At 55.8% G+C, this 20,461-nt stretch overlaps 1 protein-coding gene across 6 annotated transcripts in view; it reads right to left on the bottom strand.

Moving 5' to 3' along the window:
* Nucleotides 1-20,461, bottom strand: part of RNF220 (ring finger protein 220) — a 330,094-nt gene that overhangs the window by 89,753 nt on the left and 219,880 nt on the right. For all 6 annotated transcript variants that reach the window (XM_075935811.1, XM_075935812.1, XM_075935807.1 and 3 more), the window contains one exon: nt 14,768-14,813. In XM_075935811.1, the coding sequence (XP_075791926.1) occupies nt 14,768-14,813 (46 nt within the window). The remainder of the gene's footprint in view (nt 1-14,767; nt 14,814-20,461) is intronic.

The raw sequence follows: 20,461 nt of genomic DNA, 5'->3' as shown, positions 1-20,461 counted from the left end.
AGACTTTTGCACAAGGTTATGGACCAAATCAGCAAATTATTTTTATTTGTGACATCAGAAATATATTGATAACCTTCAACGCAACAGCGGGGAAGCATAAATTCAGTGCATCCCACCACTAATGGGAAATCACAGGAATAGTGGACAATACTTAAAGGACATGCCTCCAGCAATAATTTAATGTAATTAGTAGAAGACTTGAAGGAAAAAGTCTATGAAACATTCAAATTTTTTTGGCTGGTCTACACTAGAAAGTTATGTGGACCCCACAATGTTGCTCTCCCCTCTAAGGCTGTGTCTACACTAGGAAACTATTTTGAAATTACCAAATTCGACTTAGGAACTCCTGATTTAACAAATTCGATCCAGCGTGTCCCTACTAAGGGGAAGCCTCGAAATTCGTCCAAGGCAGGCTCCATTAATATGGACACGCTAAGTCGGACTTAGAGTCCCAGGAAGCACTGGGGAGTAATTAGTTCGAATGACTCTGCAGAGTAATTAATTTGAATTAGCGGCACTGGAGCATCCAGACTACCGTTATTTCCAAATTACTATTCTGGAATTAGCATTACTCCTGATGAGAAGCAGGAGTACAGAGTTCAAATTCCGCGGCTTGTGATTTTGAAATATCGGGCTTGGCAGTGTGGACGCACAGCTTACAAATTTGAACTTGGGGGGGGGGTTATTTTGAAATAAGGTCCTGGCGCAGACCAAGGCTTAGAGATGTAGATAAGCCGACCTAAGCCCCAGTGTAGACAGTGCTGCATTGATGGAAGAACTCCTCTGTCAACACAACTACCGACTCTTGGGGAGATGATTGACTATAGCGATGGAAGAACCCCTCCTGTTGCTGTAGTAAGCGTCTACACTACAGGCTGGCAGAAGTGCAGAGGCCACAGTTCCGCAGTAGCATTTCTAGTATAGACCCAGCTTGAATGTCTGGCCAAGCGACACAGTAAAACAAGCTCACTCCGGCTCACCAAGATGTGTTTCTGAGGGGCAGGCGGTAGGCTGCAGCAGTAAGAAATGATTGCTCAGAGGTGGGTGAGTCCACAAAGGGAAAGAAGAAAATTACCAGACGTAACCAGGCCAAGTGTGGGGATGGTACCGTTAGAAGGCACAATCCCTCAGGCTACGTCTACACTACGGCTGTGTCTAGACTGGCAAATTTTTCCACAGAAGCAGCTGCTTTTGTGGAAAAACTTGCCAGCTGTCTACACTGGGCCACTTGAATTTCCACAAGAACACTGATGATCTCATGTAAGAGTGTCAGTGTTCTTGTGGAAATGCTAAGCTGCTCCCGTTCGGGCAAAAGCCCTCTTGCGCACATGCTTTTGCGCAAGAGGGCCAGTGTAGACAACGCGGTATTGTTTTGCGCAAAACCGCATCTAGATTGGCACGGACACTTTTCCACAAAAGGTGCTTTTGCGGAAAAGCATCCGTGCCAATCTAGATGCTCTTTTCCACAAATGCTTTTAACGGAAAACTTTTCCGTTAAAAGCATTTGTGGAAAATCATGCCAGTCTAGACGTAGCCTACAAGATTATTGCGCAAAAACCGGCAGAGCATCCACGCCTCAAGCATGTTTTTGCACAAGTAAATCAGCAGAACAGAGGGATTTTTGGGGTAGAGTTATTCCTCTCTCCACGAAGAATAACTCCTTTTCGTGCTACAGCTCTTGCTCAAAAAGGCAGGTGTGGATGCTCGGGAGGGGTTTTTGCGCAAGAGTATCCATGCAGTGTGGACGCTCTCTTGCACAAAAGCACATCACTTTTGTGATATGTTTTGAGATCTGGACACGCTTTTGCACAAGGCATTTTTGTGCAAGAACTCTTCCGCAAAAGGCTCAGAGGAAGGAGAACTTGCCACACACCTCTGCCTTTGGGCTGGCATTCAACATGGAAAAATCTCAACCCCAAATGTGATTTTTTCCCAGAGCTGTGAGTGGCTGGGAAGAGCACGTCAAACGAGTCGGCGGAACAGAAGGGCCCGCTGACCAGTTGCATGTGCCAGGATGGGGGCATGCCGATACTGCATTGTAAGCCTGGCTGTGGGCACCAGGCCTTGTGGATTCAGTGGTTCCCAGCCCACGTCTGAGCGTCCACACTGGGTTTAGAGTTGCCGGCCCCGGTTCTCACAGCCGTGCTAACGCATCCAGACTGCACTGCGCAGAGCTTCAGCAGGCACTGAAAAACGACACTGCTTGGCTGGAGCGCTGCTCTGTCCCCATAGAAGATTCCTTTAGGCCGTGGGGCCTGGGTGCTGGCTAACCCAAGTCAGTGATTTGGGTGTGGATGGAAGGAAGGCTTGGGCTCAAACGTGAGTCAGACCTCGGGTGTAGTGCGCAGTCTAGACAGAACCGAGTGGTCAGCCCATGGGGATTCTCACACGGCCCTAATCTAAGTAGCTTGCTAGAGGAGAGGGAAGCGTCGCTGGAGTTAAGCCCTTGTTCGTCAGGGAGCAGGGGATCACCCTGACCAAGGCAGGGCTTCAGGGAAGGTCCTGATGTAACCCGGACGCGGCTTCCCTGCGTGAGGAACGTTCGTGCACTTCAGGTGAGCCAGTGACCGGGGAGAGTAGGGCAGGGGAGGCAGGCTCTTGCCTCTAGCTGAGTTTCCCACAATGCACTGCACTGCCCTGCCCTGGGCTACTAACATGGCTGCATACGGTGGCATCTCCCTTTCCCCTCCTTAGTGCCACGGTGAATTATTTCGGCAGTGGCTCCGTAACACGTCTCAGCGGCTGCCGGGGGATGCTGTTGAAAACCACCGTGTCCCTCTTCGAAAGGAACCCCCCCCGCCCCCGAACAGCGGGACAAGGCGGCATTGGAAAGGCCCGAGATGGCGGAACGTGCTGAAAAATGAAGGCGGAGGGGTCTCGGCCTGCGTCTGAGAGCTCCCCGTCTGGCTTAGGGCAGCCCCCCCGTGTAGCAAACCCTCCTGAAATAAGCTGACCATCCCGGTGCTGGGGGTGTGTGTGTGAAAAACACGTCATCCTCCAGGCGAGAAAAACACACAGCGCCCCCCCCGACCGGTCCTTTCCACTCCCTGCTCCGCCCCCCACCGCCGGTAGCTCTAATCCAATATTATTATGTGAAAAATGGCCGGGCGCGCTCCGGAGACAGTAAATTAAACGTTATGTATTAGTTTTTAGCGTGCGGTCCCGGGCAGCACGCCGGCCCCATTTATTCCACCGCCCTCCCGAGCACCATGGCGATGACCTCTGGCAAAGCGCAGGGCTAAACTAATCCCAAAGATGTCAGTCTCGAGGCCTCTTCTACATACACTTGCAGTTTAGATTAATAAACTGTCTATTTTTACATGGCAGCCCCTCGCCAGCCTGTGGAACCCCGCGCTCGCCGGGCCCCGGCGCACTTCCCCAGGGCTGGGCGCAAACCGGACTTCATTTGCTTTTCTCATTTCCCCGCGACGCGGCGGGAGCTTTGCCGGCCCGGCACGTAGGCCTGAAGACGGGGGAAAGCAGGCGTAGGGCCTGGGGGTTAGAAACTCGCCACGGTCTGAGACCAACCTTATTTCTGCATGAGGCCGACCCCAATTTTGGCGCCTCTATCCTAACCAGTCGTTTCACGGCTGCCTCCTGGCATCTCAGTGCTGGAGGGGAAGGGCGGAGGGGCTCTGCCGTGGCACCAGCCCCCAGGAGCACCTGCCCTCTGCAGGCCGAGCTCTTGCCTGCCCCGCTAGCACAGCTAGCATGGAGAGAGCAGGGTAGTAGTGCCTAGTGGTGCTAGCGCTGCCCCAGTCTTCGTGCTCAGGGCGCAGGACTCCCATGGGGGAGCAGGCTCTCTTTCCCCAGCCCTTGGACAGTCCCTGACTGGCCGCTGCCAATTTCCGTGCAGAATGACCAGCACCAGGATGACCCAAGACAGCCAGTTAGGGAAGATGAAGCCGTTGCATGTCTTGGACCGAACCACCAAGCTGTGGCACAAATTCTGGTCCAGGCTTTCCAGGGAGAAGCCAACAACCCCCTGAAGTTGAATCTCCTCAGGGGAAAAGTCCATCACTGGGTCCAGCAAGAGGCCCGGAGACATGGGTCGGAGAGCCGGGGATGCGAACACAATTCGCTAGGCCATGGGCGGGCAATCATTTCTGCAGGGGGGCCACGTCACAAAGTTTGGTTCGTGGTCGCGGGCCAACTCCACTCTGGAAGGGGCGGGGCCTCTGGCAGAGAGGGGCGGGTCCCTCGAGGAGCCACGCCCATAGCGGGGCGGGGGAGGGAGCCGCTAGCTGCTTTGAACAACGAATAACTTTGCCCACTCTCCTGCCCCCAGGTCCCCACTGGCCTGGGGGCGGGGAAGTGGCAGGGAGGCCCAGGGCTGGCAGGCAGCATCCGGCCCGCAAGCCGCATCCTTGCCCACCCCTGCACTTAGAGATCAGTAACAAAGAGAGACAGGCCCAGTCCAGAATGCCGAATCCAGGGACCAGGGCCGGAGACGCCTGGGAATCAAACTTGGGTCAGCCCTTATGGGTTTAGTGCTAGGTCATATCAGGAGCTGGAAGGGGCCTGTTGCTGAGGTGAGAAGTGGCTAAAATCTCCCACAATTTCCTCGTGAGCTTTTCACTGTCCAAGAGAGTAGGAAACCGATGGAGTAAAAATGCTCCGTTCCCTTGGAGGCCTGCCAAAACACTAGCAGGCGTTAGAAAACTCCCCGCACCCACATCGGAGCGTGCCCGCCTGAGCACCGTGTCCGTAAGTAGCACCCCCTGGTGAGCAGCCATTTGCACAAAGCGTGTCTTCCTGAAACTTCTGCCACTTGTGCGAGAACCATCCGTTATTTTACCTACGTCGTCCGAGCAACGCCGGCATGGACAGTGCAGGAATATTATGCCGGGGGGGTGGGACTGGCTACGTCTGTCTTGCAGGGCCACCTGGCTCTAGCCACATTTCATCTGTCTCCCCAGTAGTGCTGCAGCCACGGACTTGCATGGCTTGGTAACAAGCCTGAGCTGTGTTTGAACCCTGTCTGTGCGGTCACTAGATCCCGTCACGTTAGCGGCGACAGTGCAGATGGGGCTACAGTTTGCGAGAGGAATCTGTCTTTGGGGGTTGTCATAACCCCAGCCCAGTCCCCTCATCCCAGAACGTATCCCTGATGCACGACTCACATATGGAGCCCAGAGCGGATACAAAATGTATATCTGCATCCATAAAAAGGAGCCGCAGGTATCTGCAGCCACACCCGCAGGTGCGAATACCCACGGATATAAAGTGGATACCCGCGGATTTACAGGGTGCTAGTCGTACAATCCTAGAACACTAGAACCATAAGGGACCTTGAGAGGTCATTGAGTCCAGTCCCCTGCCCTCACGGCAGGACCAAGCACTGTGGATCATCCCTGATAGATGTCTGTCTAACCTGCTCTTACATATCTCCAGTGATGGAGTCATATTATCCTGATTTAGTTCTCTGGCTCTCGCACACAGGACTCTGGTGTGTTTGTACACGCGAGCGCAACAAACATGATTCAAAGGACTAAAGGTCTAGAAGACATGAGCTGTGAGGGAAATCTGAAAGAACTGGGCTTGTTTAGTTTGGAAAGGAGAAGACCGAGGGGGGACATGAGAGCAGCTTTCAAGGGTGTTACAAGGGGGAGGAAGAAAAATTGTTCTCCTTGGCCTCTGGTGATTGGACAAGAAGCAAAGGGCTTAAACTGCAGCAAGGGAGGTTTAGGTTGGACATGAGGAAAAACTTCCTGCCTGTCAGGGTGGTGAAACACTGGAATAAGTTGCCTGGGGAGGTTGTGGAATCTCCATCCCTGGGGATATTTCAGAGCAGGTTAGACAGACACCTGCCAGGGCTGGTCTAGACGGTGCTGGGTCCTGCCGTGAGGGCAGGGGGCTGGACTCGATGACCTCTCAAGGTCCCTTCCCGTTCTAGGGTTCGATGACAGGCAAAGGTGATCCTTTTAGGCTGACATGGCCCGGAGGTGACTTCCCAGCAGGATTCCTCATTGCGTGGACAAGAGACCTTTACCCTGAATCGATCCTTTTCTTGCTGGGGAAACAGGCCCTGCAGAGCTTGCCTCTGGCCCCTTGCTCCACATAGCAGCCGTAATCCAGTTTCAGACCCGGACCAGATTGTGCGTAAGCAGGCTTTGTATCCCTGGGCCAAGGACTCCGGGCAAGCTCCCCTCGCCCCTCCCTGGCAAGCCAAGCCAAGCCAAGCCGCCTCTTGGGGGTTGAAAGACACAGCAAGGGCCTTGCGTGAGTGCCAGCACAGCCTCATATTTCTCCCTCCCCTTTAAATCATTTCTCCATAGGATAGAGGCACTCTCGGTAGAGGTTATAAACCCTAAGAGGATCAGCCGCAGCATTACACCTGGGGCAAGCTAAATAAAAAAAGGTCATCGGCGCTTTTTAAACATGGACAAAAAAGCAGTAAAATGTGTTTGGAAAAAAAAAATCTGGCATTAAATCATGACTTTTTGCCTGGCTCGCCTCATTAAAAGTGGCCTTTTGGAAGGTAAAATTATCATTGTAAGCGATAAGATCTTTAAGAAAATAATTCACGGCTTCTTCACCCTTTAATATGATAGCCGCCACCGGCTAATTTTTTTCTTAATGGCAACGAGGCCATCAATCTTGTCCAAGACGTGTGCTCACCCTCTCCTCCCTCCCCGACTGCCGGTCTGGGCAGCCATGTCTCCGGCGTGGCTCCCGTCAACGAACGTTCACTTTCTTCTCTCTTCCCCTACCAGCTTTGCCTCCTGCTGCTTCCCTTCCCTCGGGAGCCTGACTTCCAGGATCCGGAGCGGGAAGAGGGTTCGCTGTGTCTGGGCGGGTGGGGGGACTTTGTGGCTGTGAGCACGGGCACCAGTGAATGTGTGCGCAAGCATGGAGAGGGCAGATGCATTGTTTAGATTCAGTCCCCGAGCAGAAGGTGGAGCACAAAGGCCCAAGTCCCAGGGTGTGTGTTCACCGTATGCTGGATCTCTGCCAGGGGGTGAATTTCACTTTCTGCATGTGTGGACCCGAATGCTCCATTCTGCAGAGCTCGGGGGCGGTGTCTAGAAAGGCTGCAGCAGCTTTGTTTCATTTCCAAAGTGTTTGTTCTCGATTCATTACAAATGATCCTGCCATCAGCCCAAAAGCTCAGTGCTCGCCCAACCCTATGGCAACGCTGGGCACAGAGGCTGCCTCATGCCGAACTAGAGCAGCCCGAGGGGAGCTCTCATTTACACTGGCTGCAAACAGTAACCAAGCAGCAGTGTTATGGCCACGCCCCCTGCCACACCAGCAGGAAAAAGAGGGGAAAGCCAGAGGGTTGTAGCAGTCCTAATTACAGCCCTAGGTCACGAACAGTCCCTCTTGCAGTGATCCCCCGTGGCTGGTGTTAGGGCCACGTTGCAGGAGCGGTGCAAAGCAGCCATAGGACGTCAGAGGATCGGGTCCTTCGTTTGTGTGTAAACGAAAGCTGAATTCCCTGAGTTCCAGGAGTGGTGCCTTCTTCGGCAAATTCTGCAGGTGGGCAGAGTACCAGTCTCGGGGCACCTCGCATGCCCTGGCCGTGTAGGAAAATTCCATGTGTGAAAGGACTGGCGTGCACGTGGATGCATGGGCACACCTGCACAGGCATGTGTAACCGGGCACATGGGTTTACACAAATATATGCTGCTGCATACGGGCGTGCCTGTGTGGGCAACCACGCCCATCCGTGTGCGCGGCGTGGGAGCACGGCGTGGTGCCTGCAGGTGGACACGCACACTCGCGCGTGCAAACAGATCTCACGGGACTCTTGCACGGCACACGAGAGAGGGCGCCTGGGAGAGAGCCGGAGATGGTTCGTGTAGGGGTGCCGCCACCGACCGCACCAAGGAAATGGCTTGAAATTGCCAGCACACACTAACCGTCGCCTCCCCCACCCTTAACTACCTTCTCCCTGTGCTGCAGAGAGGTCAGACGTCAGCCCGGGGAGAGGCTGGCAGGTGCCTTTGACATCCTGTTTCCTTTCAAGGCCAGCCATTTGAGACTATTAAGTGCTGGACTCTTGCTTTCTGATAGCCCCAGAAAAACACAGGGAGTCTATTTTTCTTACACAATCTATCACAGCTGCTGTCAGCCGAACAAACGCCCGAACCCTTCCTTTCCTAGCTCGCGCTGGCCCTCGTTTTATTTCGGCCCAAAGTGCTTCCTGGTGGGTGCGTTCAGCCTTACCTCTGCCGGCTAAATAGGTACTTATCACTTAACATGGAGGTGATGGCTTGACATGTTTGCTGTTTCCTTCCCTCCCCGCCGCGGCGGGGAAGCCGTCAAAGTGTCGCTAATAGCTGTTATCACTTGGGAACTGTAACCTGAAAGCCAGGACTGATACCAGCTCCGCCCCCCGCCCTCCGCCGGCTGGGTTTGATGCGAGTCCTGGAGGAGCCTGCACGCAACGATGCTGAGGCCGGAGAAACTTTCTTACAGGCCTGATCCTGCTGCCAGGAAAGCCGGAGCTAACCTCGCCCCGCACCGGCGACAGCAGAAGAGCAGGCTGGCGCCGCGGCCAGGTGTAACGCCGGGGCAGTGTCAGAACCAGCATGCTCCTGGGGAGGAAACGGGGCCGAAGGGAGCCTCGCTGCAGACTGCGCCTCTCGGGGGGTTTGTGCACTCGCTGTGTTACAGCAGCACACCCCAGGGCCAGGTCGGGGCCCCCTGACACACACGCAGAGCCAGCCTCACCCCCGGGGGGCTTCCAGTCAAAAGGCACAAGACACACACCGGAGGGGAGGGGAAATGACTTGCCCCGGGCTGTCTCCTACGTATTGGAGAGGGTCCAGCGGAGGGCAACCAAAATGATTAGGGGGCAGGAGCACATGACTTATGAGGAGAGGCTGAAGGAGTTGGGTCTGTTTAGTCTGCAGAAGAGAAGAGTGAGGGGGGATTTGAGAGCAGCCTGCAACTTCCTGAGGGGAGGTTCCAAAGAGGCCGGAGAGAGGCTGTTCTTAGTGGTTACGGATGCAGAACAAGGAGCAATGGGCTCAAGTTGTGGTGGGAGAGGTCCAGGTTGGATATTAGGAAAAACTATTTCCCTAGGCGGGTGGTGAAGCACTGGGCTGGGTTCCCTAGGGAAGCAGTGGAGTCTCCATCCCTAGGGGTGTTTAAGTCTCGGCTTGGCAAAGCCCTGGCCGGGTTGATTGAGTTGGGATTGGTCCTGCCTTGGGCCGGGGGCTGGACTTGATGACCTTCTGAGGTCTCTTCCAGCTCTAAGGTTCTATGATTCTATGATTCTAGGCTGCACGATGGAGGGTCGGCTCATGTGCTGCAGACGCCCACGCCAGGCCTATTACACGAGCCAGGCTGTTTCCGTGCCGACAGGCTTCACGTTACATCCCGCCAAGCTTGAAACCAACTTGTCCGATGACGTCCTCTGCTTCTCTTGGGCGGCAGGGAGGTACCACGGTGGGAGGGGCCTTAGAAACACAGCAGGCAGTCGAGGGGGCGGTGAGACAGACGAGAGCCTCACAGATTTGCCTCTCTCCAGCCTTCATGCATCCTCGCCTCATGCCAGGACATTGCTCCTCGTTTTAACCCCTCCCTCCTGCCCCCATCCTCCCGTGTTCACACCCTGTAGACAGCTCCACGGTCGTCCCATAGCCACGTTCGCTCTCAAGTGTTCTTCATTAGCCAGCCAGGCCGGCTGTGCTAAATGTCCTCCCACAGCCAGTCAGTGACGTGGCCAAGTTAGGACTCCAGAGCCTGGCTTCTTGCTCCCACCACTAGACCGCGCTGCAGCAGAGCTCCCTGGCTGGGCTCGCAGTTCCGGTTAGCCTGAGGCTGCCGGGAAGGGTTTAAGACTGAGATTTTGCCAAGGTTTAAGGCTCCATAGCTAGCTTGCTGTCAAAGCTCTTTTGTTTTGGAGGGCTTTAGGGGTCAGATTTCCCACTCGGGGTAGTAATTCCTTTCCAATCTGTTCTCCGAGGCTGTCAAAGAAGGGACACAAGCGTTGTCGCTGCGTTCCCAGCACCGCCGGAGGTCTCCGCGCAGGATGTCGGCTGCCTGCTTCGAGGCACCCTCACCGAAGCTGGGCACACTCCGAAAACGAATCAGCCACAATCGTTCTCTGGGAGAAGACGCGGAAGCGGCTCCTCGCCATTCCTCTGTGCCGCGAGGCTGCAACGGCAGCCAGCTGGCAGGCTGAAACGTTAATGTAAAGAGAAACTTTTCAAGGTATATTCGAAATTGCTGCCGGGAAATAAATGGTGAGCTCCCTGAACAGATCAGCAGAATCTCTTCCGTGGTCAGCGTCAGCTCCTTCAGAGGAAGGTGCAAGAAAAACCTAGGGAGCAACGATGGAACGATGAGGGATATTTCTCCGTAGCCCCCATCAGTTAGACATTAACAACACCCTAAAGCATGAGAGGTTAAATCATGTCCCTGTACCTCTCCCTGAAGATGGTTTCACTATGCATATAAATGTCTAATCTCCTTTGGAATCCTATTAAGCTCTTGGCCTCCGTGGATATCCTGTGGCAGTGAGTTCCACAGATGAATCATGCATTGTGTAAAAACGACTCTTTTACTGGGATTCATGTCAGCAACCTGGTCCATGGAGTTACCCTCATCCAAACAAGGAACAGCAGTAATCCTGTGTGACTTACGTGTCCAGTGACAGCTAACCAACGGCAGGTTGATTTTTTGGGATATCACACTCAGCACCAATTGTCCACGGACCATCCCTTTCCCGGGAAGCAGCTAGTCACTGAAAGGCTTCGGTGGAGAATTATGAATGTGGGGGGGAGGGAATGTGAAAAACATGTCATGCAAATGAAGAGACTCCTCATTTGGCCGCAGGCCGTCTGTGATCAAACGGGCCGGCTCGTCAGTTATTGGCAGGGCACCAGTCATGTGGATCGTGGACTTTGGGACTCCAGAATCTTCTTTCTCCAGGCCCCACTGTAAAAAGGGGGCAGCCCCGAGCACGGGCGAGAAAGCAGCTAGCGGGGCGCGCGCGGAGGCCATGTTCGGTAGGTCTGCCTGTTGGTGACTAATGGTCGTTGCTATTGGGGTGGGGCTGGGCAGCTCAGGCCCCGGGCCGGGCGCGAAGCAGCCATGAGGCACAGAATATTGTCCCGCCATGGGCTGTCGAAGGACTTTCCTCCTCCTGCTTCTTCTCTGCGCCCCCCCCTTTTCCCCACGCTCTCTCCTCCCTTGGGGCGGGGGCTGGTCTCCCCGGCGATCAGGCTGCACCAGGCCTCAGCACGAGAGCGGGAAACGCCGCCTCTTCCTGCTCACGCTGCCCGGCTGCGGAGCGGGAGCCGGCTGGTTTCAGGTCAGCTCTGCGGTAGCTTCTCCCGAGCGAGGCCAGGAGGGGTGGAAGGCGCCGCCGGCCGCCTCTCGCGGGAGAGCTGGGGCGAAGCGCGCACATGCCTAGGCCTGAGGTGCTGGAGAAGCATCACGGACCCTTTGGGCTTCTTGCAGGTGTCAGCGAGACCCGCCTCCCTCTCTTGCTCCGGGCCTGCTGGGCCGGCTCCCTCGCCGCCACGGTATCTCCCGCTCAAAGGCTCCTCCGCGGTGTCCGCAGGGTGTGAATACGGGGGGGGGGGGGGGCGCTGGGCGGCTCCTCACAGCTCCTCAGACGCAGGGCAGACGTACAAGGCTGCCTGGCCCCTGCAGGCCTTGGGACTCGGCAGCTGGCTCCATCCCCGGTGGGGAGAGAGCTCCGGGAACAAGGCCTCCAGGGCTGTCCCAGGCAGGGCAGGCTGGAAGCAGAGCAGCAGACCAAGGCCACTGGGAGCAGAGGCAGCATCGATTCAGGACCCGGAACAGCGGCTGGGCGCAGGAAGGGAGGAGGCCAGGACAGAGAAGAGCTCCCAGGCGCTTGACACCCGGAGCCACGTGCCCGGGAAGAGGGCTGAAAATCGAGCTCTGCCAAAGGAGCCACCACCGGCAGGGGCCAAGCAGCAGCGGCTGGTCCAGGCTGGGCAGCAGTCACAGGCTGGGGGGCCTGCCCCCTAGGAACACGGATGCTGAGCTGGGTTCCTTCGTAGCCGCTGACGGGCAGGGAGGGAGAGTGGCTTTGCAGCCGGGAGCCGGGCCCTCGCGATCTCCGCCAGCTCCAGTAATAGAAGAATCCGATATAATAATCTGGGATTCATCACATACCGCGTTGAGTGATTGGATTTTCTTTGACATCGTGCCATGGAAATTGACCCCGCGCGGTGAGTGACAGTTCTTCAGGGGCAGGGAGCCAGCGGAGGCGAGACACGGGCTTACAGCAGGGATTGGCTTGCCCGGCCCGACCTTTGCCGGGGGAGCGAGGCGGTTGTGGGGGAGTGCGGGGCGAGCAGGGAGCACACACAAGGGCTCTGAATACACAACAGACTCTTGGAGAAGGTCTGGAGTTAAAACAACCCACCTCCACCAGTCATGCCGGGCGGGGCCCGGCCCAGCAGCTCCAGGACAGGAGAAAATCAGCCGTGGGACTCGACCTGCTGCTCAGAGACCCCCCCCCCCAGCACTTTCCAGAGTAGCAGGGCTGGTGCCAGGGACTGTCGGTAACACCCGGCCGGTCTGTCCCCCCACCCTCTTTCATGGAGACGGTGCCTGGCGGGGACGTTAGCAGATGTGCACCGCGCAGACCGGCTGAGGGGAGCCTGGCTTAGCCTCTCACGCTTGGCTGTGGCAGCCTTCCTGCCAGGCCCTAGGAGCGCAGGGCCAGCCCGAGGAGCAGCCCCCTGCAAGAGAGAAACCCAGCGCTCCTGGCCTGGGGGAAAGATGGCTGCAAAGTGAGTCGGAGCACCGTGTCCCTTGCAGGTCGGACTCACCGCCCACCCCTCTTCCCTGCCACACGGGTGCATCCCTTCCCAGCCGGCAGGTCGGGTTCCGACAGGGGCCCCCGGGCCTGGAACGCCGTAACTCAGCCAGCCGCGTGGCGACGGGGGGGGGGGGGGGGGGGCGAGGGATCTCTTTCACGCAGAGCGACGCTCCTGTGCCAGTTTAATCCCTTCTCGCGCAGCAAATGGGATTCTTAGTCCCTGGAAGCTTCCAACGCCCCGGCCTGCCGAGAGACGGACTTATCCGGTGTTTGTCACCGGTGCGGCGTGTTTACCTCCACGCGGCTAATCCGCCTCTCTAGCCCTCGCCCTCCCCCTTGGGCTCTGCAGTGGGGGCCCGCGCGCCGTCTGCAGGCAGCCTGACAGCCGGTGAGAGGGCACCCTGCCACGCACAGGTGTTTAGTTCACCGTGCCCTTTCCTGCCCCTTTGCGATGGCGAAAGGCAGCTGCACAGAGTCTGGATCTTTTAAACACGCTTTGGGGTGTGGGGTTTTCTCAATGCTTGTTTTTCACACCAGGCTCTGACTTAGCGGAGGTGCCGAGACAGCTGTGTCTTGCTCTCAGTATGCAACCGGGGAGCGCCCCAGTTCTAGTCCTGACTGTGCCACTGACTTACTTTTGACCTCAGGCATGTCACTTAGGGTATGTCTACACAGCGGCGCTATTTTGGGATAACGACCCTTATTCCGAAATAGCTTCTGTGCATCATAAGAGCACGCCCGTTATTTCAAAATGCATTCGAAATAACGGGCTTCTTGTTCTGTTTTCCTATAAACCTCCTTGCCCGAGGAGTAAGGAAGACGCCGGAATAGCGATCTATTTTGAAATTTTGCGGAGCTTATTTCAAGGTATGCGCGACTGTGTCGCTGTGTCCCTACTCTCCCTGTTACCGTGACCTCTTTTCCTGGAGGTCTTGGGAAACCGTTACATGGTAACATCCCCCCCCAACCTGGCACTGCAGCTCTCCCAGCTTCCACCTGAGAGGGCCTCTCATGTGTGTGCATGTCTGTGTGTGATGGGGAAACTGAGGCACAGAGCAGGTAAGTTCAGAGTGCAAGTGCCTGCCCACACCGGGCCCAGGAGCTCTGACACCCGGTTCCCGGTGACTGTCTTACCTGGAAACAAGCGGGTTTCACTGCTGAACGGCACGCAGGGCATGGCTAAAACCCAACGGAGACCTTTTCAACTCTGGATTCCAGCCTCGCTGAGCTGGGCCAACCCGCCGCGGAGCCGGGCAGACTGGCAGGCAGGATGCATGGAGTCTGCCCCAGCCTCTTAATCTCCGCGGCCGTGGGCACATCACTTGACGTCTCCTTGCCTCAGTTTCCCAATCTATCAAAAGGGGGCCAGCACGGTGCCGTGACTCAGGGGCGTGTGGGGCCTCGTCACGGGAGCAGAGCCAGTAATGGGGATGCTGCGCGTTGAGGGCGACCCCTGGGGCTCTCGGAACTGGGAACCGTGCTGGGCTGAAGGGACTGTAGGGAGGGTCTACATGTGGCGCCATTTCTACCCGGAGCAGCGGCGTGTCTTCCTGCTCGGCATCACTCCCCCCGGACGGTCTGACTCGCCCTTTCCCAGCCGGCGTCTGGCTCTGCCGCTGCCAGCCCTGGCTGGTGCTTTGAACTCAACGAGCCGCCTTGGCTCCCGGCTGTGGTGGGACGCAGCCCGGCGTCCTGGCGGCTGGCCCACCCTGCAGCGGCACGGTCCTTCCGGTGCAAAAAGGGGTGGCGTGGGCGGGGAGCTCTCCTGACAGCCGGCCTGGCGGATGCAGCCTCCCACCGATCCCCTCCCTTCCTCCCTCAGCTGGATAGGCCGGCGCTCGAAAACGAGCATTTCACCGCAGGGGGGAACCACGACAGGCAGCCCCCGTGCAAGAGACACTCGTCGTCCCGGGCCTGGCATGCGCACGTCCCCACCCGCCCGTGAGGGGGAGCGGGCGTGGAAGAGGTCACGGTCAGCGAGTGTGAAACGGCGTGGCGCTTTTCCGCACTTACCTTGGGGGTGCCGGGCGCCACGGGCTCCTTCAGCAGCGAGTTCTTACTGCCAAGAGAGAAAAGAGGAGAGTGAGTGGGCCAGGACTCCGCACGGCACAGTGGGGAGAGACCGGGGCGGGAGTACGGGGGCAGATCAGAGACGGGGCAGCGTAGCCAACGGGGAAGGGTTTGGGCCTAGCAGTCCCCACCTCGCAAACCTGAGGAGATTTTGCACCAGGAAGCCCGTTCCCTCCCCTGCCGGCTGCCGCCACCTCTCCTGGGGACCGCGGGCCCCACAAAGCAGCAACGAGGGGCCCGACCCGGTGTGGCCCCCAGCCGGGAGCCGGCTACGATTTCCCACAAAGCTGTGTCTCGTGCACCAACGCTGAGGTCACGGGCGCTTGTCGGGCGGGTGCCAGCGTGAGAGACTCTCGCAGTGCAGAGACCCCAGCCCGGCCCCCCTTGCTGGGACCCCGAGTCCTGCCCCCCCTCGTGGGAGAAGGCAAGACCTGCCCCCTCTCCCCAGGGAGCTGCTCCGGGGCAGGGGCTGCCCCAGGGTGCTCCCCACGGGGCTGGCTGGGAGTCCAGCCTGCGGCAGGGGGAAGCTGCTGCCGGCCCTCCAGCGTGCGCAGGGAGTGCAGGGCTGAAGCAGCGCCTTGTGGGGAGCTGGCAGGGGGCTCTGAGAGTCGGAGGGCAATGAGGGGGGAACAGGGACACAGGGGGGCCCCGCCCCATGCGCAGAGCACCGCAGCCCCAGCCCCAGCTCCAGCAGCCGCCCGCCATGCGGCCTGCCCCGGGAGCAGCCAGGCAGCCACCACACAGCCCCGGCCCCAGGGAGTCGGGGACCGCGGAGAGGCGCCCAGCTCCACCCCAGCTCGCGGACCTCGCCCGCCACCGCCAGCAGCCAGCCTCACACCGGCCCCTGCTGGGCGGCTCTGCTGAGGAGCCGGGCGGGGCTGCAATTCTCCCTGCGTGCCCGCCCCCGCCCTAGAGGGAAACTAAGGCACTGAGGGCGCTCGGCGCTGTGCAGGGCCAGGGACCAGGAAAGCAGGAGAAGAGAGAGAGAGAGCGAGATTCGCCCCGAAAACGAACGAGATGCAGGAAACTCCCCTCCCCACCCCGCCATCAGAGCTGAGGTGCCGTTCTGCCGCCGGCCGGAGTCTCCGGGCCGTGGCTCCTTTTCCAAGGGGAATGCGATCGCTGTCAGCGCCCTCCTCCCCGCCGACCCCTCCCTGGTGTGAGATGCCACAGATTTAATAAAACACAGGACTATGTAGCGCTTTAAAGACCAACAAGATGGTTTATTAGGTGAGGAGCTTTCGTGGGCCAGACCCACTTCCTCAGATCAAATAGTGGAAGAAAATTGTCACAACCATATATACCAAAGGATACAATTAAAACGTTTCCTTTGGTATATCTGGTCGTGCCAATTTTCTTCCACTATTTGATCTGAGGAAGTGGGTCTGGCCCACGAAAGCTCCTCACCTAACAAACCATCTTGTTGGGCTTTAAAGTGCTACACAGTCCTGTGTTTTGTTTCAGCTACACCAGACTCACACGGCTCCATTTCTATCACAGATTTAATAACACCTTCCCCCCTCCAGACAGGTTAAACTTGAAACAATTACCCATCACCGCCGACATGGCGGGGAGGCCCGCGCTGTAATGTTTTGCTTATTAAAGTAATTTCTCTCATGTAAATTCTCCCGCTAACACGCTGCAAACAGCATTAGGAAATAAATTATTTCCCCGTGATTCGATTTGTCAACGCAAAGCACCGGCAGCCGGCAAAAGGCGCTTGAAATATGTTGCCAGCCCAACGCCTGCACTTGTAAGTACATTGTGGCGGGGTGGCGGGCTCCCACCTCTCCGTAGCCCCGGGGAGATGATGGATGGGTGGGCGGAGGGGGAGGTGAGCGGGCGGAGGCGGCGATGGGGAGGGGGATGGAATTGTGTTTAATAACAAAATCTGTATGCAAGCCGGCATCCCAGGCTAAGGATGAGTGATCGGCAGCCAGAAAGTATTAAAAAGCCTCGCCAAACAGCTGCTGACAATAGAACAAGACATATCAAATGAGATCTACTTCAGGAACATTAATATACCCGCGCACACACGCACCCCGGCGCGCGCACGGATCCGCACACGCCGGCCCCTCCCTTCCTCAGCGCGGCAATATGGGAGACATCAATAAATTTTGATGAGACTTTTCGAAGCTCACCGCGGTACGAGATGTGACAAAAAAGCAATGTGGCTGTCATGTTCGCTTTGTCGGGGACACGTTAGCCCCAGATGCTGCGCCGCCGTGGCAGCGGGGAGAAATTGAATTTGGCCGGCTTTAATCTGCCTTGATTTGGCAGATGGCTGGGTGTTATGAAATGAGAAGGAATGGAGGAAGGTGGCTTTGCCGCAGGCAACAAACCTCCACAGCCCCCACCACACCCGCCCGCACCCCTCTTTGGGCTGCCGAAGGGGGGGAGAGGAGGAATTATTTGTCACAATCAAGTCACCAAAGTGCAAAGTGTGTGCTCCCTACCGCCAGCACACTCTGTGTGCACTGGGGGGACATGGGGACGAGGGGTCACGGGGTTGCAGGCAGGACAGGACCGTCCCCGTGAAACAAGGACTTTATAAACTGGAACCATCAGAGAAGTTCTGCAATTTAGAACTAACACAGAGGGATAATTCCAGTCCCCTGCAAGCAAATCCCATTCCACTGACTTCGGTGGAGTCACACCCATTTACACCAGCTCCAGATCTGGCCCTGGATAACAGGCAATCAGCTTGAGTCTTGATTTTCAACTTTATCTTCTTATTTAAAGGTGTGAAACAACTTCTCCCCCTTTTAGGTAAATATTATATTTTTTACAAACAAGTTTCATTCCTTCTGCTGTGAATGGCACTTGGAATGCTTCCACCGAAACGCAACACGGAGAATCTTATTTATTTTTCATCAGTGATCCCCTTGTTTGGCTCTTTGTCGCCTTCCCCCTTGCACAAGGAGAGACAATTAGTCCATTTCACACTTTTCTTTTTGTAGTCAGTCTGATTTGCTGGCCCCCTAGCTCCACCGAGGCTTGGAGTTGCAAACACGACCGACCGGCGTGGGGGAGGAAGAATAAATCTTTGATTGAAAAAGTTCTTTCTGTAACCACTGGCTCAGTGTGTTGCCTTCGCCCCTCTTGCCCACAAAGTCCACACAGAATAACAATTACTCAGCCCTCAAGGGATTTGACTCACAGGTCACTGTAGACACCGGACAGTCTTTTGTGGACTTCACCAAGCGTTGACTCAAACCTGTACAGCTGAAAGGCTGAAGCGCAAACCCAACAGGTAACTGGAGGGTTGTTACATGTTCACTGGACTTTGGGGTACATTTCCCTGGCAAAGTGTCTATTTGTCTTAGTTTTTGTAAGTCTTCCAAGTAAACCCCTCATTTTGCCCCAAATGTAGTCCTGTCGCACGAGTCCTTTTAATATTAAAAATGAAAAAGAACGAAAATAAAGGGAGGGAGAGCGAGCCAGATTTGGAATGGCCATAACCTTTCATGTGTCAGGGTATAAGCCAATCTTGAACTCGTGGGATTAGGAAAAGCTTTCTCTGAGGAAGGGGGTTTTACCAACAAACGCTCATGATGCTAAAAGGGTGTTACAAGGTGGAGGGAGAAAAATTGTTCTCGTTGGCCTCTGAGGACAGGACAAGACGCAATGGGCTTAAACTGCAGCAGGGGAGGCTTAGGTTGGACATGAGGAAAAACTTCCTGCCTGTCAGGGTGGTCAAACACTGGAATAAATTGCCTAGGGAGGTTATGGAATCCCCATCTCTGGAGATATTTAAGAGCAGGTTAAACACATGTGTCAGGGCTGGTCTAGACAGTGCTTGGTCCTGCCATGGGGGCAGGGGACTGGGCTTGATGCCCTCTCGAGGTCCTTTCCAATTCTCGGATTCTTTGATGCTCTATATTTTGGTAAGTTTCCAAGGTGCCCCAGGACCACACATTGGTCGGGAACACATTGTGGCATATATACGCCCGCGGTGGTGTTTCTCCCCGCTAGCCTCTGTTGGAGGCAGGACCCCAGAGTTGATGCATCTTGTTTCTGGCTGAGTTTGCACTTCTCTAGCTCCTCTACATAATAATCCGCAATCAAGGCTTTGAAGCACCGTGCGGCTGTGCTCCTTCGCGGGCGGCGGGCGCTTCCAGGCAGTGAGCTATTAAGAGAAGCTGGATGGGCTGAGAATCGAAAGGCCATCAGCAAAGAGAAACCTTCCCTTCCATAAACACCACAGACAAATTAAAACGGGTAAAAGGGAAATCAAGACCTTTAAAGTTCAAACACTTTTCGGTGCCTTTTAAAGTTTTTCGCTCTAGGCTCTGGTGGAGAGCACAATCTTTGGAGACCTCGGAATTCTCTTTAATCACTAAAGCAAGTCTGCAGTGGTCTGAAATGATCACACATTTACATAGTAATAACCCCGACCCTCCCCACATTATTTCATGGCTAGCATATTTCCACTCGCCGAGTGATCCATGTGTTTTAAATTATAACCTGTACATAGGAAATTAGTTACTAAGTACGATATTCCCTGGCTCCTCTGACACTTCTAATTAAGGTGATTTACACAGAATTATCCTTTGAAATAAAAAAATGGTGTTTTGCTAGCTAATAAAATATAATTACTACCCGTTTTTATAAGTTACAGTTAGTTTTAATCTATTTGGGGAATTGTTTATCTAGTTCATTACCACAAAACAACTTCTGTCTCCTTCGCACAAAAAATTATGCAGGTGCAAAAGGAGCACCCCAATAATGCCTAGGCATTCGGGGGCGCCCTCATTTTTCATTGCTGCGGCTTTTCATTTTGATCAGAGAAACAGGTGCTCCTATGGGGATGCATGTTTAGGAAATTTGCACCTGTACACATAGTGTGTGTGTGTGTGTGTGCTGTGTTTGTGTGTTTGTGTGTGTGTGTGTGTGTGTGTGTGTGTGTGGCTGGATACCCATGCATTGCTGGGAACCTGTATCAGCTCTAGGGTGACTTCAACCCCTCCCTTTCTTGTTTCACACCAGCTGTTCTGAGGAACATTCCCTTTCAACACAGCTTACAGAAGCAGGCGAGAAGCCACGGATGGGCCAGGGCCCTTTTCAAAGAGGCCCTGACTTCCTGAGGAGAATCTACTGAAGTCCCTGGCGTGGCTGTTCTATTACCCAGAAGGCCACGGGTGCAGCTCCAGCCCCACGTCCTCCTTGGCCCAGAAGTCCAACGGGTGGTAATTCACCCTCAGCACCACATTCCCTGCAGTCTCGGGGGTGTCGGCCACGACCCAGCGCCACGTTCGCTCTCACGGGGCGTGACCTTTGCCACGTCCCGTGACTGCCCACACCACACAAAAGGGGTTGTCCTCTCAGGCAGCGACCGGCCCCCAGCTGCCAACAGAGAACACGACACCCCCATAATCCCCGAGGGAACTGTTCTCATGCTGTGAAAACCAAAGACGCCACGGCACGAGGGACCTGGCAGGACAACAATGCTGTCGTAGCAGGTGTGTCTCGCAGGGCGTCTCTGGGGCACAGCGTGGTGACTAGAGACAGAGGCAAGCCCTGGCTGGCTGCCGGCATTAGGAGGAGACTAGAATTCGTGACCCAGGAGGCTGCAACTTCATATTCTGGGCATTTCTAGACTGGATGACATGCTAACTGCCCTGTCCTGTTCATTGC

Source organism: Pelodiscus sinensis, chromosome 9 (genome assembly GCF_049634645.1).
Source record: "Pelodiscus sinensis isolate JC-2024 chromosome 9, ASM4963464v1, whole genome shotgun sequence".
In the NCBI taxonomy this organism is placed as follows: Eukaryota; Metazoa; Chordata; order Testudines; family Trionychidae; genus Pelodiscus; species Pelodiscus sinensis.
Note: the sequence above shows the minus strand (reverse complement) of the source record. Positions and strands in the feature narration are given on the sequence as shown.